This window comes from Nannobrachium achirus, assembly GCF_963921795.1.
Source record: "Nannobrachium achirus genome assembly, chromosome: 21".
In the NCBI taxonomy this organism is placed as follows: Eukaryota; Metazoa; Chordata; class Actinopteri; order Myctophiformes; family Myctophidae; genus Nannobrachium; species Nannobrachium achirus.
Genome location: NC_137828.1, coordinates 34,165,144 through 34,191,154, shown reverse-complemented (window position 1 = coordinate 34,191,154; position 26,011 = coordinate 34,165,144). Strand labels below are relative to the sequence as shown.

Sequence of the window (26,011 nt, the reverse complement as noted above, 5' to 3'; positions counted from 1 at the left end):
CATAATCTGTACTGTAACGCTGAGCTAACTGGCAATCTTCAAGAGCGACTTGAACTCCCAGTATCACTGTATAAATAATGAGTAAAAAAATTAAAAATCTAAAAACATTTTCTACCTAGGCTATAGGCAGTGTGACATCCCAGCTTTGTCAATGCCTTGGCTTGCCTCCATTAGGGATCCCTATGGAGCTTTACGAGGCTCTCCCTGTTATTCTAGGCTATGCGTGCCTCTGTTTGATCCTCTACTTATCATCCAACGCAGTGATTAAATGTCTAAGTCAACCGCCAGCCTTTTCCCTTTGTGATTGCATGGCGGCAGCACATTTTTCACATGCTTTCCTCCAATGTCAACAGCACGCCACCTGTTTTACACCCAATTACTGTACAACAGACCCCCACCCCCCCACCATATCGGATCCCATCCCTCGACCCACCACCCACCACACACCTCACAAACAGACCTATAGGAATGCTATTCCCCAACGCCCAGTTCAGCGAACAAGAGATAGGGGCAGTACAGCAATGTACTGTCTTTTCAAGAGTCATATAATTATACACTTGGCATGCAGGTGTTCACAAGTAAAACACAGTTCCCACTGTATGGAGCCACAATGAATAGTCTGACTGCAGAAGACTTTAGGATAGGGATTAAAGTAACAGCACCTCTGTTTTTATTTATTTTTGTTTTATTTTTTGTTTATAATGCTCTGGAAGTCTTATTGAGGGATCAAACTCTATGGCTGACAGTCATGGTTGCTTTGAAACAAAGCTTTAGTGAAACAGAGACAAAATGCGCGCCCCCCAGGCCCTATCATCGAGCTGCAAAGGGACAGCAAAACCATCAGAAATGATGATCACTGGTTTGTGAAATGCTCTGTTTGATCTTTGGCACCACACGTCAGCCATTACAACCATGTGCACACATGGTCCGCGTGATAATAAATCTGCGCACCACATTGAAGAATAGTGTGTCGACAGTTCATTGTTTAATTCAGTGTTTCCCAACCTGGAGTCTGGGGCGCCAAAGATCACAGGGTAGGGAAGGGGGGAGTGGCAGGGGCGCTTGAGGCCTTGTCTGTTTTGAGATAGTCAAAAATGTTAAACGTGTTGCACAAAATCATAACTGCTGTGCTTGTGCTCTCAATATGACCAGTTTAGCTCATTATACAGCATATGTTATCCTAAAAGCTTAACATAGCTAACTTCCAAGTGGTTAATATGTCTGAGAATCATGTCCAGTATGTGTGTGGGTGGGGTGATGGTGGGGTCCAACGATAAAACGTTGGGAACCACTAGGTTTAATCTAAATCAGTGGTTCTCAACCTTCTTCACGTCAAGGATTTTGCTGGAGACCCCCTGGAACCCCCTCAAATACCCCACTTTGAGAACCACCTCCTCTAAATTGTGGTAACATCATATCGTAAAAAAGCTGTATCACCCAAAATAAAGTGTACTCAGAAATAGAATCCTACTTTCCTCTGAAAAGATACAAAATAAAACTTTTTTTTTAAAAATGTAGTAAGATTGATGCAGGATCTTATTGACTTTACTATTTTTTGAAAATCACATACCGGTAAACTCAGAAACTAAAGTGTTTTTGAATGCTATGACAGCTGCACACAGGGGCATATTCATGAAATGCTTGCTTTGCCTTCCATGTATATCATGTTCGGGGAGTTGTGGGGAGAGTGAAATTACATGCATATAAAGACTCTTACGTTGGCCGGCCAATTGAAGCATGACTTCTTGACCATAGAGACGTAGGTTGAGGCCACCGCCTCCGCCTGTCTGGGAGTCTGTGTGGTGGTCGTTTTGTTGTTTTTAACACACAGGAACGTGGACTGAGGCGTATGGCTGTGCCCAGGGCTGTGGCTTGTGGCATAGGTGGAGAACCAAACATTTCTCACAGAGCTAAGTCTTATACGGTATGGCTTGGGACAGTCCGGATGCCACTGCTGGCACAGAGGTCCGGTAAATCACCACACTTTCAGTCACAAACTGTGTTGGGAGTAGAAGCCAGAGCGTGAATGAGCTCTTTGATAAAGCCTCCGGAGACCCAGAGCAGAGCTCTTGCTGCCTGAGGTGGTGCTGGGCGGTGGGGGCTCTGGTCAAACTGCGGGGTGACTGCAGCTCTTTGTGTTGTCTTGGGGGGCCTCTGTTGGATCTGAGAGGTCCCAGCTGGCCCCCGGCCATGCAGGACTGTGAGTGCACATCTATGACCTTTTACCCCTGGGGGTGAGAGTTAAGTGAAGGAGGGGCCATGGCCCATGGGTAAAGATTGTGTCGTCTGGGAGTCCCCATAGACTGCCTGAACGGGGGGCCAGAAACATTGGTCACGCTCATAATGACTGGGAAAGAGGGTAAGTGAGAAGAAGACCCTTCAACGAAAGGGATACAATTAAGTTAATCCTGAGTTACCGATTTATACTACCTACATTTATACTACCACCTCTGTTTTGGACTCCTCTTTTTCATTATGGAAAAGAAAGTGAATTTCCCCTTTCCAAGACTGCTACCATGATAATATATTATTTCCAATTTTACATTTATGTCAAATACATTTCCCCTGTCAAGCTTTTGTGTTACTTTCAGGCACGAAATTATGTATCCACCCAGGGACGTGCTGGGCCCCTGATTCAGCCTGGGAAAAAGAATTGGAGAGGCCCTCATTGCGCGCTATAGAGAGAGATATAGTAGCTGCTGCTACTCAAAGATTTGCCATTTCAGATCATGACAAGTGACAAGCCAGTGGGCCAATTACATTAGTTATATTTCGTCGTTGTCGGGTGGAAACCTTGTATGTCCAAAACCGTTTGTTTTGTATTTATCATTTAAAAAATGATTTAAACTAGTGAAAACAGCAGATCTACAAGCACACAACGCCTCGCGGTGCGAGGCGTTGTGTGCTTGTAGATCGGCTGTTTTCACTACTTTTGTGCAAACAGTTTAATTTTTTCCTAATGGCCGTCCAGGCCGGGAATGAACCGGCCGTTCGGGAGTTGTCCCGCTTTTCCCAATGGCCAGCACGTCCCTGTATCCACCCCAAACCCCTTTCTTTCCTTCAACTATGCTACCATGGGAGGAATTACTCACATTTGAGCCCAACCAGGATTCACTCCCAGGTCTGTCTTGGCATTATGTGGCATTACATCATGCCATATCGATAACATTATGAGAAAAAATTATCTTAGTATAGCTGTTCTCTACCGTTCCAGAAAGTTAGAAAGAAGCTTATACTTACAACTCATTTAACCAATAATGGATTATGCAGATGTTGTTTATCAGGTTGCATCCAAAACAAATCTTATTCCTCTCAATACTTCTCGAAAACGAGATATCATTAAAAAGAACTTAAGCTGCTTGGGAGAGGGAAAATAACACAAATCTTTCTGATAACTGGTGGGTTAAGAAAATAGAAAGGGTAGGTTCTACAACCTCTGACTGAGTCTTATACAATTTCTCCTTAGGATCCACTATTCCAAAGCCAAATGAGCAGATAAACTGTATATAGAAGGTATGCGTGTGACATAATTCATCATACCCTTAAGTTATGCGGGAATGGCTACTGAGTGGCAAAACGGTACTTTCTGGCCTTGACAGCCCATACATCCAAACAGAAAAGTCCTACCTGAGCATTAAACATTAAACTCACTTTGCAACTGACTTTGCCACTCGATTTGCCATTCACTTTATGTATGCGCATACCCTCTATTCTATGCTGAATAATAGATATGGCCGATGTAGCCACGGCCAGATCTTTCTTTTTTTTTTTTTATCTGAGGTCTTGAACCTAAATCTAAAAGCCATGAACCTAAAAGCCATGATTACCTAAATCTTCATTCATGATGCCACCTTATTGCCACCTTTGGGGTCCCTGCAGATACATTAAGTGTTCAAACCAGCCAGGTCAGGACGCCCTCGGGCGACAAACTGCAAAGGTTCAGTGAGGACGGCATGGAGGTGATGGAGATGTTGATATTATCTGTTCCACAAGTTCCACCAGTTGAAGGTTAGATGTCAACAATGGCCATTGAATATTGAGATAATTTGGTATGCAAGTGGAAGATATGGCCTCGGGTTGAGGCTAAAGGAAAGGACATTGGGTTATCAAAATCAGTAGGGTTCCTCCTCCAGGAACCATGAAGACACAGCAAATTTCATGGTAATCCAGACAGCAGGCAAGTACAATTAGCACATACCCCCAAAAAAGCCGTTGCGCAGGAGACCTGCGTTCAAATCCAGGTTGGAACAGGACAGTTACATATATAGTGCAGCTTTAACATTGTGATATAGAAAATATAGTTTTCGAGATATCTAGTTTTAATCCAAAGTGCTGAACAAACAGATGGACTGACCAACCAACTGACCGACATTGCCTTGGTTTTTAGATCCTCGCTGCTAGTGGGGCTAAAAAGAAAAAGATGAAAGACGAGTTACTCAAACTTTGCTTCAACATCTGCAACCCACCCTCTTCCATCCGAAAAATTGTATTGTTCAAAGACAGCGTTTAATGAAAACCAGGGAACTTGGAACTTGGCCATGAAGATGAGGCACTGCATGGGGGCAAGGGCAGAAGAGAATATCGACTGGATTGTGGGACAGTCACAAACCTAGTAAAAGAAAGTGGATAAGGGCCACCAGGGGTGCTAATATGTGAGTCACACCAAGTCAGTATAGTATGTCATTACGCACACACTTGACAGTGACAGATGACTAAAGCTGTCAGAGTATAGGGATTTATTGCACTATTATTTCTCAATTATATCGCCTACAATATCCACTTGAACTAGACCTTACCCGTTCAAAGATGTGTGCTCCAAAATATGTGCAGAGTGTGGGTTGTGGGGAAAGTTACTGTAACTGGTGCGTGCGTGAGAGCATCATAATGTAAGGAGCAGCTCATGGAGGAGTGTATATTTATTTACCCGTTGGAAGATGAGACACACATCAAACGCACCTGGTGAGAGAGAGAGAGAGAGAGAGAGAGAGAGAGAGAGAGAGAGAGAGAGAGAGCACATTCCTGAGAGAATGCACATTCCTAACTGTGAGAGAGGGAGCTGTGTGTGTGTGTGGGGCTCCAGATCCCATGGCCTGGAGGAACAGACCGTAACCCTGGCAACAGACAATAGAAAACGCTAATAAACAGCTTTAATTTGGGAGAAATGAAATTCGGGCTCCGTCAGCGTTGGTATAATGCTAATGGCCAATACCATGTGAACTTTGGGATCAGTTGCTGAAGCGAGTGAATAGATAAACGTAGATAAGCGTGAGCGTTAGAGCGTTAGAGCGTGAGTGAGTTTGGAAAATTATATGTTTGATTGCTATGAACACAGATGGCAGTTGAGGAGTGTGTGTGTGTGTGTGTGTGTGTGTGTGTGTGTGTGTGTGTGTGTGTGTGTGTGTGTGTGTGTGTGTGTGTGTCTGTGGGGGGGGGGGGGGGGGTGGAAAGAGGTCTTGGTGTAATACTTGTACTAGATATTGTCTGTGTTAGAAACATTATGACAGCCCAGGTATCACAGTTTTGGATGACATAGTCACAGTGGCATGCTACAATGTCAAGCAGAACATGCACTTGATCTTGTGGACTGGAGATTCTATTACACTACATACTGCTCCGTGCTGAAACAGAAATACAGTTTAGAAGTGTCTGCATGCTCACTCAGGGGTGTGCCTCTGCCGCTGAAATATTATTTGATTTATCATTATCATGATTAATCCAATTTCTGTTTTTGACATTTTGAGAGGGTAAACACAGATGAAACCCGTTTTATTGTGTACAGTTGTAATTATATACAATTATACGGAGCAACCAGCCATTCTATAATCAAACGAAATTCTGTTTGATTTGATTAAAATAATAATTGTATTTTTGTTTTGTTTTGTCTTTTTCCTGCTTGAGACTGAATGCAGGGATACAATATTGCACGTTATTTACAGTGTGTGACTGTACACAGTTATTAACTGTTATATGAAGGCTTACTGTTTGGCATAATATTCATCACATAAAGCTAGATATTCTCTGATTCATTATTAACATCTTAGGTTTACCCCTTAGGCTTAGGAGGAGGTAGCACCCACATGTAATAATAAACCTATTTCAAACACCACCAGCCTCCAACTACAATTTTCTTCCGTGTTTTAAGAATTCCCAGAATCCCAAAGAATTCACAGACAGACAGACATGAGACAGACAGACTCCCAGACAGACAGATACATAGGCCTACATACATGCAGACAGACAGACAGACAGACAGACAGACAGACAGACAGACAGACAGACAGACAGACAGACAGACAGACAGACAGACAGACTCTCTTGCAGACAGCTAAATTATAGGGCCCTATTATGATCCAGGTCTTATGCCAAGCTGATCTGCAAGTTCACAACGTGCAGATGTAGATCAGCATTTGAAGTATTTAAAAATGTTTTTCAAAATATTGAAAAAAATCACACCCGTGTGAAGTGGAGCTGTGTGTGTGTGTGTGTGTGTGTGTGTGTGTGTGTGTGTGTGTGTGTGTGTGTGTGTGTGTGTGTGTGTGTGTGTGTGTGTGTGTGTGTGTGTGTGGATCATGTGTACCGATTTTTGTGACATTTGAAGAAAATATGTAGGAAAAGGAGCAAAAAGTGTGTTTTGGAGAAAATTCAAGATGCCGGACAATCTATCATGGCGCAAATGGGCGTGGCCTATATGGGGAGATGCGTCATGGCCCAAGGAATCCAGGGAAAAAATATTTTTAATTTTCCGACCTACGGTTCAAGAGTTACAGGCCAAAACGTAAAGTGGGGTGTTATGGCGCCACCATGCGGCCAAATGACACAATTATTTTTCATTTAATCCTTGAAATCATTATGAACCTCCTCTCCAAGTCTTGAAACTCTAGCCCCTATGGTTTGCGAGAGACAAATAATTGAATGTGAGTTTTTGCGATTCCCATTATAAGTCAATGGGGAAAATTAATTCACTAATAAATTAATATCAATTAAACTATAGAACCTTTCTCTTAGAAAAGTAATAGCCCACGATTCCCGAGTAAGCCGGTCGATTTGACATATGGCGCGAGTGTGTGGTGGCAAAACTGTGGGACTAGTGGCGTGCCGAAGTTTAGGAAGTTCAGGCTACATACACACACACAGACAGACACACAGACAGACAGACACACAGACAGACCCACACAGCCACGTATAGGGAGCTGCACACAGCTCCAAAAAGGTAAAGAAGCTAAGGCATAAGGCATAAGACCTGGATCATAATAGGGCTGAGACCTCTTGCAGAGCCACGTAGCCTACCTTTGTGAAATAATCTGGGGAAAAAATTACATCTAATTAGCTGTAACTGACACCCACATCAGACTGATCAGAGCCATGTTGGTAGCCTATTGGCTGAATTTGGCGCAGGACTATGGGTTTACACGTCCGTATCAAGTTAAAACAACACTCTTATCTCAACTCATCTTTAATGGTAAGTGTAAATACTGGATAAGGTCATTGTGAATGACTCATTCACATCACTCTGACACGCCTGCTTTGTACAGAAACAGAATACTTCCTGCCAGCATTCACCACTAAACTACGATTAAATTCCTCAAAGCACAGTCATGGGCTATAAAATCCAAAGGGGTTGAGAGGTTAATGGAAAATCATCCCCAGTCTCTAGTCTCTGCTACAGGGTTTGTTTTTCTTAACTCAGGGCACAACTTTACTATAGTAACTTTTTAGACCATTTTTATTTATTTAAAAGTATTAGCATTGTTGTCGGGCGTGGGTTTCCAAGAGAACTAACTTGATTGTGGATCTCAATACATCCCAGAGTAGTAGGTAGTAGGACCGGGACAGCACAGCAGCATAAACGTTAACGGCCGCATGACTTTTAGATGGAGGGTAATTATACTCGCAAACAACAGTGACCTCTGGTGGTAGAGAGGAAATAACACAACACAGACTGTGCCCAATGCATGTGGTTCCATGTATGGCCACTAGAGTATAGTCTATGTCAAGATTTACTACACTTCAGAAAGCATGTCCTCGTCTCACCTGATTTTACCTTTACGTCATTAGATTACAGTGGCTGTAATATGCTAGTGAGGCAACTTCTAATACAATCCTATCCCCCTCAGACACCAGAATAGCCATTGGCACATGGCATGGAAGGAAATGTGTGATATTACTGCAGAATGGGGAGCTAGATAAAGCTATAGGCCTGTTGATATGCTAAACCTTATTAATATGGCACAATGACAGAATGAAAATGACTCCATGAACACCATCTAAACGGCATAATTATTTAAAGGAGTAGTTCACCGACAAAATGACTTTTTCCCCCCCCTATTGATTAGTCACACCATGGAGACTTGAGTTCAATAATATCTTTTTATATTTGTCGCATAAGACAACAAAAATGATTATAGTAAATTTACCCCCATTGATTCTGGATGGGGACCTAAATGCATGGCCCTGCGATGGGGACCCAAATAAGGCCCTGAATGGGGACCCAAATGCATTTTGGTCAGAATCAATGGGGGTAAATTTAGGGTCAAGGGTCAAGTAAATTTACCCCTATGGATTCTGACCCAAATGCATTTGGGTCCCCATTCAGGGCCTTGTATTTGGGTCCCCATCCAGGGCATTTCGGTCCCCATCCAGAATCAATGGGGGTAAATTAGGAATGCGACAAATACAAAAAAATATTATTATTGAACTCTGAAGTCTCCATGGCGTGACTAATCAATAGAAAAAAAGTCATTTTGGGGGTGAACTTTAAGATGGTGATGTTAAACCAGGCCAGGGTGCGGTGTTAATTGTGCTGACATAATATTACTCTGCACTATTGGTGAAGCTGTATGTGTTCACTTTCAGATTAGTGTGTCTGTGTGTCTTTGAGCAGTCACATTATTTAAATATCTTGTCATAAATTCCAATCATGGTGTGATAGATAGGGATCTGTCATAGAAGGGGAAGATCTGCTCAACAAATTAACACTGAATGAAGACAACTCTTTAATTACCTGTTAGTTAAAACCAGACTGTAGCAGAAGATAATGCACTTGTTCGATTGGAAGATCTAACGCTTAAGATACTCATAAAGAGAAACTGTACAAGGATGGGTATGTACAGCAGGCAACACAGACATTATACATGGCCCTATTTTAGAGTACAGCTATTAACTAAATAGTGAAAAGCTGTCGAAGCTGCTTTTATTCAGTATCCTATTCTCACTTTTTAACAAACTTCTTCAGGTAGGATATGTGTCGGCCTAAGTGCTGTCTTGGCTATAGTTTTGCTGACACAATGCAAGACCAAATAAACAAAAAAACATGTTTTGATACAGATTTTTCTGGTCACCATCAGATGTCATGAGGAGAGGAAGTTCTTATTAGTTGGGATAAGAATAGAGTAGGTACCGTAGATTGAGGCCTGGCTTGAGACCACTATGACCTTATTAGAACAATCATATATTCTCTGTTCCAGCAATTCAGCTCTATCTTCAAATCACTTTTCAATCCCCCCCCCAATAGTAGTAGACCAATGCACTTTATGTGAGGTCTACAACCAGTGTGCTATCACACAAATTAATTTGCAACTTAATTAAACTGGGGTTTTGGGGCTGAACAACAACAGTAGAGCCATTCTTTCATTAGGCATTTGCTGTGACTGCAGAGAGACAGATAGAGAGAGAGTGAGTGAGAGAGAGAGAGAGAGAGAGAGAGAGAGAGAGAGAGAGAGAGAGAGAGAGACCAGGGACGTGCATGTTAGAGAGGCAGGGGCTGAAATGTCAAAAAGGGCCTTTTGGTGAAAACATTGAAAATAGCCGACCTCCAAGCTATTTTCGGTGCTTGACACCGAGTGCATCTCTCCACTCCGACATGTCTCCTTTCCGACATGTCTCCATTCCGACACTAACCCTATCTCTAACCCGTCCCTAACCCTAAACCGAACCCCCATGGGAGTGTCGCCACTCCGACAATAAGAAGTCAATTTCGGAGTGGCGACATGTCGGAATGGAGAGAGCCTCCCCCTTGACTAAGCATAACTAAGCATAATTAAGTCAATACTGGAGATGCGGTATATAACTGCATGGATTTCTACACAGAGAGGGCAATTCCTTCAACATAAGATGCTCCATTCAAGTTCGGCAGAGTTTGCACAAGGCAATTCTCTTGAATACTGTCTTGAGTATACTCTTGAGTATGGCATGGAAAGGGAGGGCATTTGCATTTCTTTCACTATAGTAAAAACTGCATTCATGGTCTGGAGAGGGCACTTTTTACAGACGAGGAAAAGAGCAGGGGCTCAAGCCCCCTTTGATGTCTATGTGTGCACGTGCCTGAGAGAGACCTTATCATCACTGCCCCAGCCATTATACAACCCACAAGGTTGAGACAGTGTACACTGACTGATACACTGTATCCGGGACAGTTGCTGCCTTTTAATTACTTTGTATCCTGTTATGGTACTGTGTGCATCAGGTATAGGACAGCTGCAGTCCCATCCCATGCAGGCTCGCTTGTCCTGCCCCGTCCTCTCCCCTCATCAGTGGTGAAAAGTGACTACATTGATTGAAGAAGAATTTATTAGAAGTTTGCAATAGAAAAACGTACAGTTTCATGACAGTACAAATCACTGGTACAAGGTCAACTAAAAGGAGATCCTAGAAAGCAGAGGCTTATTTCCACAGGAACCACACTTTAAGTATCTCATATAACATTGAAAGACAGACAGACATTTACTTGTACTTATAAGTGCATTTTTTAGGTATTTGTACTTTACTTGAGTATTTCCAATTTCCAATACTTCTACTCCACTACATCTATTCTCGGATCCAAATATTGTATGTTTATCACAATAGGATGCATTGTGAGCTTGTAGATCTGCTATTTTCAAAAGATGTTTATAGGCTACATTTTGAAAACTTGAAATGGGACATTCTGCATAATGAGTAGACTACTTTTACTTTTATCTTGATGCCAATACTTTTGTACTTTTACTCAAGTACAATTTGAATTCTGGACTTTTACTTGTAAGGGTGCGCTTACACCAAAATACTTAGAGTGGAATCCGCCAATGCATTTCAATGAGAATGAAGATGTTTTTTGCAGAATTCCTCTACTGCATGAAACCGCTCCATTCTCATTGAAATGCATTGGCGGACTCCACTCTAGGTATTTTGGTGTGTGGGCACCCTAACAGAGTGTTTCTACGTTGCAGTATCGATACTTTTACTTAAAAAAGTAAAACATATGAGTAGACTACTTGTTTCCATCAATGATCAATGTCCTCGACCTCTCCTCTCACTGTAGGCTGGAAAGAGGCTGGGCAGCCTGAAGGCTTTAGGAGTCAGTCACTCACACTCAGTCAGTCACATGGACCCAAGTTTGTGACTGGTGTGTCTGTCCAGAAGCCGTTGTTACACAGCTCTGCCTGGCGTGTTAACACCGTGCGAGGCTCTCTCGCAACTTTTCATTCAACTTTAAATGTGTTTTCTCCCAGAACTGCCAGCATTTTTTCCTCCACGGAATTGCAACCCAGTGCATTTCACCAACATCGTTTTAACCATGTTGCAAACAACTTTTGACGCGTTTTCACTGAAATCGTTTTTGTGTGTCTTTTGACAACTTTTTTACCTGTCGCCGCCGCGCTGGAAATAACTTTTAAAGCTGCTGTCTCTCAGTCTCATCACGATGACCGAGGAAAGCAAAGCAGAACACAGAGCGGAAAGCGGGAAAGACTTGGAGAAACAGCTTCGGTTACGAGTATGTGTGCTAAATGAACTTTTGAAGACTGAACGGGATTATGTTGGGACTCTAGAGTTTCTATCGGTGAGTAATTTTGTTGTATATAGGCCTATACATCGACATCAAAACAAATTATAATACACTTTCACCAAGAAGGGAACTCCTCAAAACTCAAAACAACTCAGCCTACTTAGTATGCAAAGTGCATATTGGAGACTACACACTGAGGCTCCCATGCAACTCCAGTCCACATTGCATGCATTCATTGTGTATGTATGTATGTATGTCAATGTCAAAGTAGCCAGGGCAGGGACCAGGATGCTGGTCTGTGTTTTAGTTGATGTGAAGAGGATTTCTCTCACAGAAACTCCACTGCATCAGTGCTGCATATTATGCAGTGACACTCTCCAATCGTCCAAACCGCGCGCATCCTCCAGGGATAAATTAACTTTTCAGATTGCAAGTGTGAAATTGAGAAAGCAGCCTCCAAGTCAAAGCATGGCCAGCAGCCGTTCTTTCACAACCTGCAGCCTACCTATTTGAAAATAGCAATCTAATGCATTAATTAGGCTATACCTATGACACTGACAATCCTTTTATGATACCTTTTAAAAGGCCTATGGCCTGGTTGGTCCTGTGGAAGTGATTTTATTTATTTATTTATACTAGACAAGCCTACAGTTAAAGGTGGGGTGCCGTGATTTTTTCCATGGTCATCAGGTATTATGATTAGCCTGGTAGGAGGAAGATTTTATTGATTTTTTTTTCTTTTTTTTCCCAAAAAGGTGTACACAGAAAGTGTAAAAAATATTAATATTTTTAAATTCTGGTTAGTCTATCCATAGCCTTGCATAGTGCAGTAAAAGCCTAAGATATAACAGAACTATTGAAGTAAAGAATAGTGGTGATAAACATGTTCAGTCAGTGGCATCATTATGTGGCATGCGGGTACAGAGGCTTGTATAGCAGCATCCACATCCATAGTGTTCAGATAATTAGTCCCCATGCCATAGGCACTACTATGATAGAGCATCTAACCCGCAAGGGTTGAGGTGGACTCAAAGGAAAACGCTCTAGAGTTGGCACACAGCTCCTGTTGCACTAAAGCCCAGTTTATCATTGTGTTTGTGTAGTTCTCTGAAACTAACAGGATGTCAACTATAAATGCAATGCATTTCAGTATCGTTGATTTGTTATTTTTGGCATAGATTAGGCTTGGGAGAAGCACTTGGCTACTGTGGCACAAGAATGACAAGCTGGCAGCTTAATGGCCTTACTAAGAAAACAACTGACCTCAAAGACAGGGGGGCAACTCTATGAAGGCCTCCTTGGTTACATACAGTAAGCCCACAAACAGTGGCGTCAGTTCAGAAAAAGGTAAGGTATGGCAACATGACTGGTGTCTTGCACGCGCGCGAAGTGGGCCGTCAGGACCTTCAAAGCCTTCTCTGCTAGCCCTGCTACTTGCCTGATGAAGACATTTATATTTCATAATATGTATATATTTTTTACAAACATAATGTTTTTATTTCGCTGCTTTCATTGTCTGTCTCTCTCACTCAGTCAGGCTGGACACACTGCTTCCACTAGAGGCGCACGTCTAAAAAAGCATTTTCTTTTTTAACCAATCAGGTGTTTTCTTGTGTTGTATCTGGGTAAAAATGCGTGCAAGACACCAGTCATGTTGCCATACCTTAGCAACAGGCATGATACATACATTTTATTTTTTCCCCCCTGTTTCTACAATTTCTTGGGCTGGATATGGCAGCCTGGAACGGTTGTTCAAGTGCAGCTAAACTTGTTAGTAAACGTGCCACAATTAACAATAATGCATTGCACCTGTGCAGCTGACCTGCGGAACCTGGGAATATACCTTTCTGTTAAGATGGGGAGAATATAATTATAATACCTTGTTAAAGTGACCATTTTGTTAAATTTTGCATTTGTAGTTATTTTACTTTAATTTAACAACCAGCCCAGATAGACAAAGAGACATTTGTGGATTTATATTTAAAAGTAACTTATTTTTCCCCCTGTACCTAGGGTATGGCAGCTGCATACTCCTGCCATACCCAATTGACGCCCCTGCCCACAAACGTTATTATGTGATGGTGGCTCAGTATAATTAGTTTTATCTTCAACATTTGACAAAGAATGACAGTTTAACATGTTATGGTTGGTGATGATTGCATAGTACTCAAGCTCAACAGGAACACAACATATATAGCGTGACCCAAAGGGCATGATGATGTGATACTGTTATATCATGACCAAAACAAGCGAGCTATGGGCTTGGATGGCTTCCATTGTATTTTGTCAGCAGCATAGGCCTCTCTGCACGATGGGAACTTAGTGGGGAAGTAGGGTGTCACCAAGAGAGCTATTTACCAAACCACATGTATACTATATGTGTGTACACATTCCTCCTTTGGCAGCCCCCCTACTTCACAGATGGTTCCAATGGAGGGTGGTGGAACCAGGGAGGTTGCCTTCTTGATCTAACCGGATCTTGCATGGCCTTTCTTAGAAACCAATCAGGAATTTTAGAGTAACAGAATAGGCGCAAGGCTGGGAGGCTTCAGGGAATCCGCTATCTATCTTAGCTGGAAGTTTGGATAATGCAGCTTCCCCCCCCCACACACACACACCCACACACACACACACCACCACCTGTGGTGCTGGAGCTGGGATTCATTTTAGAAACTGATTGATCCTCACAAGGCGACTCTGTTCTGACAAAGAAGACGTTTGGGGGTGTATCGGACACAAATCAGACTTTAACAGAGAGGGATAACTTTGCTGTTTGAACTGTGTGTTATAATCTGAGGAAGGAAAAGCAGGGAGAGGCGAGAGGATAGAGGGGATACAGATAAACTACTGATATTTACACTCTTATCATCTTTCTGCACTCTGGAGAGTGTCAGGTGGTCAGGGCCGCTGGGACTGTAGGAGGTGTGTGTGCACTGTGTTGTAAGTGTCTGAGGGCCTGGGGTCAGATGATTGTATGATAGTGGGATCAAAGGCAAACTACTGGGTCAAGATGTCATACTGATCACTTTCATCGTCACACGCACGCACACACACACACACACGCACGCACGCACGCACGCACGCACGCACGCACGCGCGCGCACGCACACACACACACACACATGCGCACACATACTGTACTCACACGTGACACCACACACGTCTTATTCACACACCTCCTCCAGTCCACGCTCACACCCACTACACTCCAGCAGTAGTAATTGCCCACTTAAGTCCTTTTTTGACAATTCTTGTCTACAATGACATTGGTTGTTTAAATCAATTATTTTATATCGTGGTTGAGCTGTGTGGCCTCTTTCTTGAAAGTGATGATGAAACAACATGATTGACAAAGTTTTACGGTACATGTTTTCCTCTGCTATGATGCCATCCACACAGACCTAAAATCTTTTCCAGAGAGTGCAATGCACCCGACAAAACTCCCTGCATGATGGTGACTATGACTTTTGTCTGGAGTTTTTCAAGCCAATTTGGCCAGATGCTGCTCATCACAGAGGTCATCTTTCAAAGCAGTGAAAGAGATACTTGTGATTGCCTTCTCCTCCACTGTGTGGCCCTTTGGTAGGATTGGACCAGGGGAGAAGGTTGGACTGGATATTGCCAGAAGGGTTGAGGAAAAAGAGAAGGGGGTGCTGGACAAGTGGACATTGCCGGGGGGTGAAAGAGGAGGTGTTCTTATGTGAGTGTCTGGGCCTGATGCCGTCTCTTGTAAACCATATTTCCTGGTGGAGGAATTCCGTAAAGGTTAGGAAATGCTGGGGAACAATGAGGCTCCGGTCAGTGGCAGAAGTTGAACTGTGGTGCAGAGATTGTTGCCGCTGATCTACCTCAGCTAACAACACATACTGTATCACTAAGGTAGTGGAAAACAACACGCTGAACAATGATCTGTGCAGACGATCATTAGAACAATTGGCTCCAGCCGTCTCAGCTCAACCGAGGGCCATATCTAAGTGGCAATCGACTGTTTTGAAATACAGAATAGCAAAGAAAACCTAACCCTGCTGTGCACCAGGGATGTGTCAATGAAGTTAAACTTTATTTTCAAAGCAGTGTATATTTTGACAGTAGAGAGAGGAGACAGAAAGAGTGGGGGTGGTGTGTTGTGTGTGTGTGTGTGTGTGTGTGTGTGTGTGTGTGTGTGTGTGTGTGTGTGTGTGTGTGTGTGTGTGTGTGTGTGTGTGTGTGTGTGTGTGTGTGTGTGTGTGTGTGTGTGTGTGTGTGTGTGTGTGTGTGTGTGTGTGTGCGTGCGTGCGTGCGTGCGTGCGTGCGTGCGTGCGTGTGTGTGTGTGCGTGCGTGCGTGCGTGCGTCTCTGTCCATATCATATGACAGGAGTCACAAGGATTTGAACCCATGATTTTGATATCTGGGCTATGTTCCATATGGTATTGTTGCGACCGTCAGGTCGCAGTTTAGTATCAAAACCTCCACCGGCCATCCGTCCGTCCGTCGGTCACACGTCACACCTTTGCCCTGCTCATATCTCCGCATCAGTATGACATCACACTGCTTGGTGTGTGCCGTCAGGGTCATTTGTGTACGGTGTGATGTCATACTGATGTCAGCAGTGTGATGTCATACTGATGTCAGCAGCTATGTCTCTATATATGGAGTTATATGTTGTTCGTGTCCAAATATGGGGCTTGTGAGGTCAGACTTAGTGAGATTCGTCGGTTATCTCCATATATGGAGGGAGAACCAGCTTATGAGCCGATGAGTTGTGTCAGAGTCGAGATCCTGCTTGCATCTAATCTGTCGGTAGATAATGCCGGTCTTATATAAGGGTCATTTGTGTACGGTGTGATGTCATACTGATGTCAGCAGTGTGATGTCATACTGATGTCAGCAGCTATGTCTCTATATATGGAGTTATATGTTGTTCGTGTCCAAATATGGGGCTTGTGAGGTCAGACTTAGTGAGATTCGTCGGTTATCTCCATATATGGAGGGATGTGTTGGTTATCTCCATATCTGGAGATTCAACCTTCAACGATTTTGACATCTTGTTACTAATCTGTCGGTAGATAATGCCGGTCTTATATAAGGGTCATTTGTGTACGGTGTGATGTCATACTGATGTCAGCAGTGTGACAGGAGATAAGCGACCAACGGTCGCTTATCTCCTGATTAGGGAGTCTTACTGGTATTATGTGCATTAACTGGTTGAGCTATGAGGTGAATAGTCGATCTACAATCTCAGAAGCAGTGGTGGAAAAAGTAAAAGTATCAATACTACAATGTAGAAATACAAGAAAACAAGTAAAAGTCTGGAATTCTAAATTTAGTTGAGTAAAAGCACAAAAGTATTGTTTGGTATCAAAATGAACTTAAAGTACCGAAAGTAAAAGTACTCATTATGCAGAATGGCCCATTTCACAAGTTTTCAGATTTTCAGAAAATCTTTTGAAAATTGTAGATCTTACAAGCTCACAATGTATCGCATCGCAACACATTGTGAACTTGTAGATCAGCAATTTTCAAATTGTCTGAAGGGCTGAAGTGGTTAATGTATGTTTTGTAATAATACAACCTAATCTACAAAGTAACTATTAACTGAAGTTTTCAAATAATTGTATTGGAGTAAAAGTACTATATTTGCCTCTGAGGTGTAGGGTGCACACACTCCAAAATACTTATGAGAGTGGAATCCGCGTTCCGCCAATGCATTTCAATGAGAATGGAGCGTTTTTTTTGCAGAAATCCTCTACTGGCATGAAACCGCTCCATTCTCATTGAAATACATTGGCGGAATGGGGAATCCACTCTCATAGGTATTTTGGTGTGTGTGCACCCTAAGGGAGTAGACATAGAAAGTACTGAATATTGGAAATACTCCAGTAAAGTTAAAAAAAAGAATTGTACTTAAATAAAGTACTTGAGTAAATGTACTTAGTTACTTTTCTCCACTGCTCACAAGTTCACAGCACGTTGTGAGCTTGTAGATCGGCTATTTTCGTTGAAGAGATTTATTGTAGAGGGAAAAAGGAGGGGACCAAGTATAGACTCCTCGGGGACCCGGTCAAATAAGTAGTTACAGTCAATATAATATGGCAATCTTTGGGTGGAAATGGGTTGTCTAGTTCTAAGTCCGAGTAGGAGAGCCATAATTAAAGCACCATCTTGTGAACTGTTCATATACAGTAGTAGTCTCTTAGGACCAGGATGTTGTCTGTGATATCTCAGGCCTATCTTACATAATGAACGATTATAGTGGGAGATTGTGGGCGGCAGTGGACACTGGTGTTTATCTTGGACAACTACGAGCCAAGAAAATGACATTCGCTCTCAGAAACGTCTTGTTGAGAGCAACAAATGAAGGGATGATGTAAACACTTCGTGTAATGAAGTCTTTGCATGATTGTGCCACTTTTCACAGCGTCCACTGTAAATGTTTTTCTTAGACACTCTGCCATTGTTGCTACTGATGGACAGACTTTGAAAGGCACTCACTTGCTTGATAAGCACTTTAGGAGAGAAATGGTAGATTGGAGGAAACCTTTCATGTCCTGTTTCTGGAGGGGAAAAACTGAGCCTCAATTTGGGCTAATATATTCCCAAGAGCCTTGGTCTGCATTAAGTGGTCCCTTAGCTACCTTCCAACTCCTTAATAAAAGCCTACAGGTCTGTAAACCCACCACCTAAACTAATGTTTGAAACCTGGGATAATATCGGGCGTGCGTTAAAAATTAGATTAAATAGAAAGATGCCCCAAGAAAGACATCCTAATACTGTGCAGTCTCTAATCCTGATCTTTCCTTATGTTTCTATTTACATGTTTCTACATATATTGTGTGTAGATAGATACGCACGCATGCACCCACGCATGCACACACAGATACACACATGCACGCGCACGCACGCACGCACGCGCACACACGCACACGCACACACACACACACACACACACACACACACACACACACACACACACACACTCTCTGGGACATTTCCTGTAAGTATAAAATCCATAAAATTGGTCTGTTAAGATTTTGGCACTTGTTGTAAATCAATAGTAGCTTTCAAGCGAAAATGTTTTTGAAGTGAGTTGAGAAATCACTACTAATGGGGAAAACAGTCACAGATGGATCACTCACAGCCTCTTGCAGTCCCAGGTGTTCAACTTCACGTCAACCCCAACGAGTGTGTAGCCTACTGCACTGTATTATGCATCTGTGGCTGTGTGTACCTTTGCTTTATTGATAATCATTTGTACTTTTCTGTTAAGCACTTGTGCTTCACTTTTGCTCTGTAAAGCACTTTCACCTGCATTTCATGTCATGGAAGGTGCTATACAAAATTAAGTTTATTATTACTGTCTTGGGGTTTTGCTACATCTTCTTGGTTGATCCCTGACGGGCCTGATCACTCTGCTCTGTAAACTCAACTCTGTTGATTTTGCGTGTGATACATGACCACTGGTAGCCCCCAAATGGGGTCAGGTGGAGGGGGTGGGGTGGGGGTCACGAGGAGGAGGACCGTATCCTCTGGATGGACAGCTGATGACCCCAGAGTTCACGACCTCTTGTTCTCATCCCCTTCCTGCCTGTTAATCTCAAGACTTCATGCCAACACCCCCCTCCGCCCCCGGTGCTCCGATGGAAATAGGAACGGAAGATGCTGATGATCATTGTGTCCAGACTTGATGAAAAAACATGCAGAGAGAAACAAGTGTATCTCTCTGTGTATGCGGACAATACATACACAAAGAGAAACAAATACCTGCAGAGAGAGAAAGGAACCTTTTCATTTGTGCATGCATGTGCATTTAAACATACTCATACTCTGGTCCTCCCCGCTCAATACATTTTCAGCCACACACGTGACTCCAGCGAGTGAGCTGCTCACTCATTCTATCGACTGTTTCAAATGAGTCTTTCTCTATATCTCCATTTGGGGTAGAACAAGATTTGAGGACTGACCACGCGAGTGGGTTGGGTACTATCGATTGGGTATCATCCGATATAAGCCAGTTTAAAATGGTGTCTGTGCCAGAACATATAGTTTTCAATACAAAGAAATGTCAATGACATGTTTTCTTTATTTTTCTTTCGTGTTGACCCTGCAACACATTAATCCATGGGCTGGTTTTTATTCCTGTCATCTTTCTCAGTCTATAAAGGGCTGATTATCACCTCTTACATGTTAACTCAATTCTTCTGTCTGAAGTCTGCACTCTTGTCTCATCCCTGTCTCGTCCCTCTGTGCTACATGGCCACACCAACGTCTCTCTCTCTCTCTCTCTCTCTCTCTCTCTCTCTCTCTCTCTCTCTCTCTCTCTCTCTCTCTCTCTCTCTCTCTCTCTCCCCCTCTCTCTCTCTCTCTCTCTCTCCTCGCTTCCTCTCTCTCACCCCTCTGGCTTCTGGCTGTGTCTCTCTATCATTATCCACCCTGGGGTCCCAGAGGTGGTTGCATATGTTCCGTCCATTATTTTCAACGGTTTGTTGACAAGGAGCCCATTTTTCCCCCAATGCTACGTGAAAGATAATTACGATTCCTATCTGCCTGATCAGTCTAGGGCTGTTTTCCCTCCTCAGTGAGTGAGCGGAGACCAGAGGACTGAATTTTAATCAGACTGTCTTGCTTTAACTCTGCCTTAAACCACTTATACAGCCACTGATGTGTATTGTGTATATGAAAGAAATATATATATACCGTATATGTTTTTATTCCACCTTGACTATGTTTAATTGGATTTGATTATTATCTCCTCTCAGACAACACAGGGAGATACTATCTCTCCTATTGTCCATTCCCACCGTAGAGCCCTCAGGCAGAGGAAGTGCCTTGCTTAAGACTAACTTATAAAATCTGTTGTTTTCGTTAAGTGAGAACGAAGTTTAAATTGGGCTTTTGTCACTTGCAGTTTAATCACCGGCAGTGCCACAGTCAGTCTGCCTTTTATTCTAGCGTATCGTGTTCACATGGATTTATAAATCACTCACGACTTTATTGTTTGTGATGTTCCGTGTGTGTACTCAAATATGTTTGAGTGCATGTGTCTGTGTGCAAGAATGAACTGTGTGCGTGCGACATGCGTGTGTGAGTGTGCGTGTGTGTGTATGTGTACTGTACTGTAGGCTACATGCACACATGAACAGTACACAATATGTGCTAAATAATGTGTGTGCATGGAGACCTGTCTGGAACCGTGGCCTCAAGCTGTAAATCTGTCTCTTCTATTCAGGCAGAAAGATGAATGATAGCAGGGATTAGCTGTACGATATTGGAAGCCTCTCTCATCGAGGTCTAGAGTCCCATATCAATTAAAACACTCAATGGGATAATCCTTCATCTGGCAGTTCAGCACTGCTAAAGGTTTTGCTGCTGTCTGGTTTCCTTTTCATCCTTGTCCTGAGCATCATCTCTTCTATTATGAATTAAAGATTGATCCGCCAATTCCCTAGACCTAGCCATAGCAAATCTGATTAGGGGAATATTCAATACCATGCATACCTTGATTTCTCCGGGTTATAATGTTATTCAAAAAGAGAAATGCTGCAATTGAATTGATTTTGTATAAGTGCATTGATTTATAGTGCTTGCATGGTGCTGCTTAGATTTCCCTCACACCATAGTAGCCCCCAAAGCCCTGAGTTGCTCAACTCATGACTCCCCATGTTGTTTTGTCTGAGAGTTTTTGTCTGTGTCCATGTGTGTCATAAACAGTTGATGCAGAACATTGACGTTACTGTCCTGTTTAGAGTGTGAAATTCAAAGCAAGTTTCATTTTGGCCCTCTTCAGGCCACTTCAGCTCTTGTTGTGTACAGTCCTTTGCATCTCATTTAGAGAGAGATCGAGATCCCTTGCTTTTGTCTCGGTGGCCATTTTGTGAGCAGGATTTCCTTCCTTCCTGGCCCTCCCCGTCTTTACATTGTGCTCCATGTTTCCTGCCTCAACACACGCACGCATGCACGCACGCACACACACACGCTCGCACACATACACATGCATGCCACAATTTTACTCCAGATACCCAACACTGTCCTTCATTGCATTTGTAATAGGTTATATGAGCATGCACATTTTTCATTCATTCATTCAAATGTTTATTTATTCTCAAAAGACATTGCCCTCATTTGCAGTGTGGTTTAATCCACTCCAAGTGGGTTTAGCGCAGGAGGATGAGTTGATGTTGATAGTGGTTCGTTCCTGGCCAGAAGAGAAGGCAGCCTTTGATTCAGCCCATGCCAGCTGCCTGGTCACATGGTGCCTACGTGCGACAAGTGGCAGAGTGGCGAGACTCCGGTTGACACTTGTGAGGACATCCATGTAGTGTGGAAGGGGCATCCTCACAAGGGACTCTGTGTTTTGGTTGGCAAGCAAGGAATGCCATGCCATGGGCATCTCACACACACACACACACACACACACACACACACACACACACACACACACACACACACAAATGTGCATGCATATGCATCCACCATGCATATGTGTCCCAATTTGGCTGGGAGCCAGTTTTTTATTCATTTTCATTTTTTCATTTCATTTGAACGCTGGGGATCATAGCTACAAAATGATATATTGGTTGTGGAGATTGACCCAACAGTTTTGAAGATATGGCTTATAGAATGATGCCATGTTGAAATACTACTTTTGAGATATTCAAGTTTTAAATAAATGTCTAACCTAATGACCTGACGATCTCTCACATTAATTAAAAAAAGTCTTATTTACATGCAGAGTTAAGCTCTGGCGTTTAAGTGAAATGTAGCCTGAAATTTATGAAATGCTTTAGTGGCTTTATCACATTTTAGTGAAAAAAAAAAAAAAATTCAGTCCCTGTCTAAAGCTGTACTTTCCGAGATGACTGGCTCTCAGTGAGATTGGGACACATATGTATATACACATGCACACGTGCACACAAACACATACACCTGCTCAGATCACTAGTCCTACTGTATAAGGGTTGGCATCTTCAAAATGAGCTTTCGTATAATGTGACATAACCAAGTCATAGAACATGTTGATTCTTTACAACTGTATGCAATTTAGAGCTCATCTGTTACTCATTAGCCCAATTAAGGCCATTGTCTGTAAAGAACTAAATTACCAATTATGTGGTTTGGGCTCTAAAACTCTTATATCCCATGAAGTCTGTGGTGCAGCTGCCTGGCATGAATCAGCTTTAAAAAGAATACTGTGTATGTATTTTTGTTTGTTTTTTTATTGTATTTTTTCAAATTTAATTTAGACTTTCTTGATGAGTTGTCTTTGTAATATGTCCAGACACGGCTGCCTGTCCCCTCTGTGGTTTTCACTCAATCTTTCCATGTCCTTCATGTGTCCACTCTGACTCTCTGGCCTCACAATCCATAAACAGCCAGTGCTGCAAGGCCAGACGTGATGGGAAATTCCACTTCCCTTTAAATTATTTAATTAAAGACTTGGCTGAGATTCGCTGTTGAGGCCCTGATGGGTAGACATAGACAAGTGTCCCTCTGTCTGTCCCTCGACAGATGCTTGGTCTGCAGATTGCAGATACTTTCAACCTCACAAACTGTGAGTCAGTCAGTCAGTCCGTCCGTCCGTCCGTCTGTCTGTCACACCTCACACGTCACACTATTGCCCTGCTCATATCTCCGCAACCGTTGCCCCGATCCATGCCAAATTTTGCACACACACTCCTTGCCTGCCAAACTACAACCTCCAAGGACCCCCGGAGCTCCAGGGACCCCCAGGTCCCTGAGGGACCCCCAGATGTAAAAAATGACCAAATGTGCAAAAATGACCAAATGACCACCCCAACGGGGCTGCTCACGGGGAATTCCCAGGGACCACCCACTCCTGGTGCTCCAGAACGGATGCCAAAGTGGTGGCGCCCCCAGTGGAGGACCCCCTCCACTGCAGCTCACATAAAATGCCGTAACTCGGGCTAGGAGCGTCCGGGAGAGCCGGGGCCGGTACCTATTCGTCCGCCAAGGCAACGCGGAGACCCCACCCCTCATTTCTCACATGGCCCTCTTCTAGCGCCACCATGAGGCCGATTCTTGCAAAACACATTTTTGGACACTGCTCCTACAGATTTTGCCCTAAAATCACACAAATCGGTACACACTATGTCTACACTCATGTCATCAACATGGATCTGTCCCATATAGTGCCACCATCAGGCCGATTTTTTCAAACACATTTTTGGACACTGCTCCTACAGATTTTGCCCTAAATCACACAAATCAGTACACAGTATGTCTACACTCATCTCATCAATATGGATGTCCCATATAGCGCCACCATCAGGCCGATTTTTTGAACCACATTTTTGGACACTGCTCCTACACATTTTGCCCTAAAATCACGCTGCGACCTGACGGTCGCTTATCTCCCGATTAGGGAGTCTTACTGGTGGGTAGACATAGACAAGTGTCCCTCTGTCTGTCCTTCGACAGATGCTTGGTCTGCAGATTGCAGATACTTTCTTTCTTTCTTTCTGTCTTTCTTTCTTTCTTTCTTTCTTTCTTTCTTTGGTAGTTTCAATCTATGGAACCATTTGTTGCTGACAGCATAATACCCACGATTGGACCATGTTTTTGTCGTCATCAGCCAGTAAGCCCCCACAAACCAAATCTCACGCTAGCCTTTCACCTACCTAATTTCTAGGCTAAATGACATACTGTATGTGCTGCCAATTCCCCCCCCCCCCCCCCTCTCTCACAACAGGCTGCCTTAATTATTGGAAAATTACCATGAATATGGGGCTAATAGTCTAGTAGCCAGAATGTGAACCCAGACATTTTGAGTACCCCAATGTTTTATGTTAGAAATGTTGAGTATGGGTCCCCAGCATGTAAAAACCACCGGATGCTAACTTGTATATGTTGGGCGATTTTCATAATCAGCCGCTAGAGTTGGTGTTCCATCAACTTTACATTACAGGAAAAATAAGCAAAAAATTAATCTGCTTCAAGTAGCATATGAGGGGTCTAACTATGGGTATTTCATGATGCTGAATCCATTGCAAGCATCCGTTTTGCATGAAAAACATTCCTTGGGCTAAAACGGACCCCAGAAACATGTGAAACGTGATGACTCGGCACTTTTCATCACTAAACCAAGGCCGATTTTTCGCCAAGGAATGTTTTTCGTGCAAAACGGATGCTTGCAATGGATTCAGAATCATGAAATACCCCTAGTTAGACCCCTCATATGCTACTTATGCTACGATTAATTTTTTGCTTATTTTTCCTGTAATGTAAAGTTAATGGGACACCAACTCTAGCGGCTGATTATGAAAATTGCCCAACATATACAAGTTAGCATCCGGTGGTTTTTACATGCTAGGGACCCATACTCAACATTTCTAACATAAAACTTTAGGGTACTCAAAATGTCCGGGTCTACAATGGGGCTCTATGGGCTGGCTACTAGACTATAATGTCAGGCTCTCTGCATTGGGGGCCAAAGTAGAAATTTCAGTGACTTAAAATAAGTGGTCCCAAGAGGGAAACTTTCCGTGATGTCACTGGAGATATCACAGGAACCTTTAAGCAGACTTGGGTGGATGAGCCATGACATGGTGATCATCACTGTCTAAAGAGACAGGGGCTTCTGAGGCTGGAGTTCAGACTCGGTGAGCAGCAGGCTAGACCCTTATACTGGAGCTGTCCATCGTCCTTCAGAGATTTCAGAGATTTCAGCGGTATAGACCACCCTGAGACCAGTCAGAGAGAGGCCTGCTTCATGGAAATCAAAAGGACACTTGTAAAGATGATAATAGACAGTCAACCACACTTATAGTGTCCTGTCCATCAAGTATTACTATTCAGGTAACGAACAAGGGGCAACCAAACCGTATCAAATTGTGTCTCTTTTTTTAAAGGAGTACCCTATTCTTTTGATAGGTGAAGTGTGCTAGTCATTTATTTGAGCCACAGAGAGGGGAAGTTAACCACTTTGAATCTGGCTTCCCTATTTTGGGCATGTTATTATAGGCAAAAAATCTTTTTTTTTTCAAACATTCTGAAAATAGCAGATCTAAAAGCTTGTGGATCTGTAGTTTCAGCTATTTGTCTTACAACTAAGTACATAGAGCATAAGTGGTTAATACAGTAGGGGTAGATTAGGAGAAATGATGGGCCAGGGGGTGATTACATCTCCGTGGCTTTTACTTGGCTAATGATGGTTCCTGGGCAGAGAGACAGAAAGAGAGACACAGAGAGAGAGAGAGAGAGAGAGAGAGAGAGAGAGAGAGAGAGAGAGAGAGAGAGAGAGAGAGAGAGAGAGAGAG

General features: G+C 43.0%; 1 protein-coding gene across 1 annotated transcript in view; it reads left to right on the top strand.

Annotated features, from left to right (window-relative positions):
* Positions 1 to 11,674: 11,674 nt before the first annotated feature.
* The window catches only part of prex2 (phosphatidylinositol-3,4,5-trisphosphate-dependent Rac exchange factor 2), a gene marked incomplete at its 5' end in the record, with an annotated part of 212,214 nt that continues 197,877 nt past the window's right edge, over positions 11,675 to 26,011 (top strand). The window contains one exon of the mRNA XM_080751545.1: positions 11,675 to 11,812. Coding sequence (XP_080607671.1) covers positions 11,675 to 11,812 — 138 coding nt within the window. The remainder of the gene's footprint in view (positions 11,813 to 26,011) is intronic.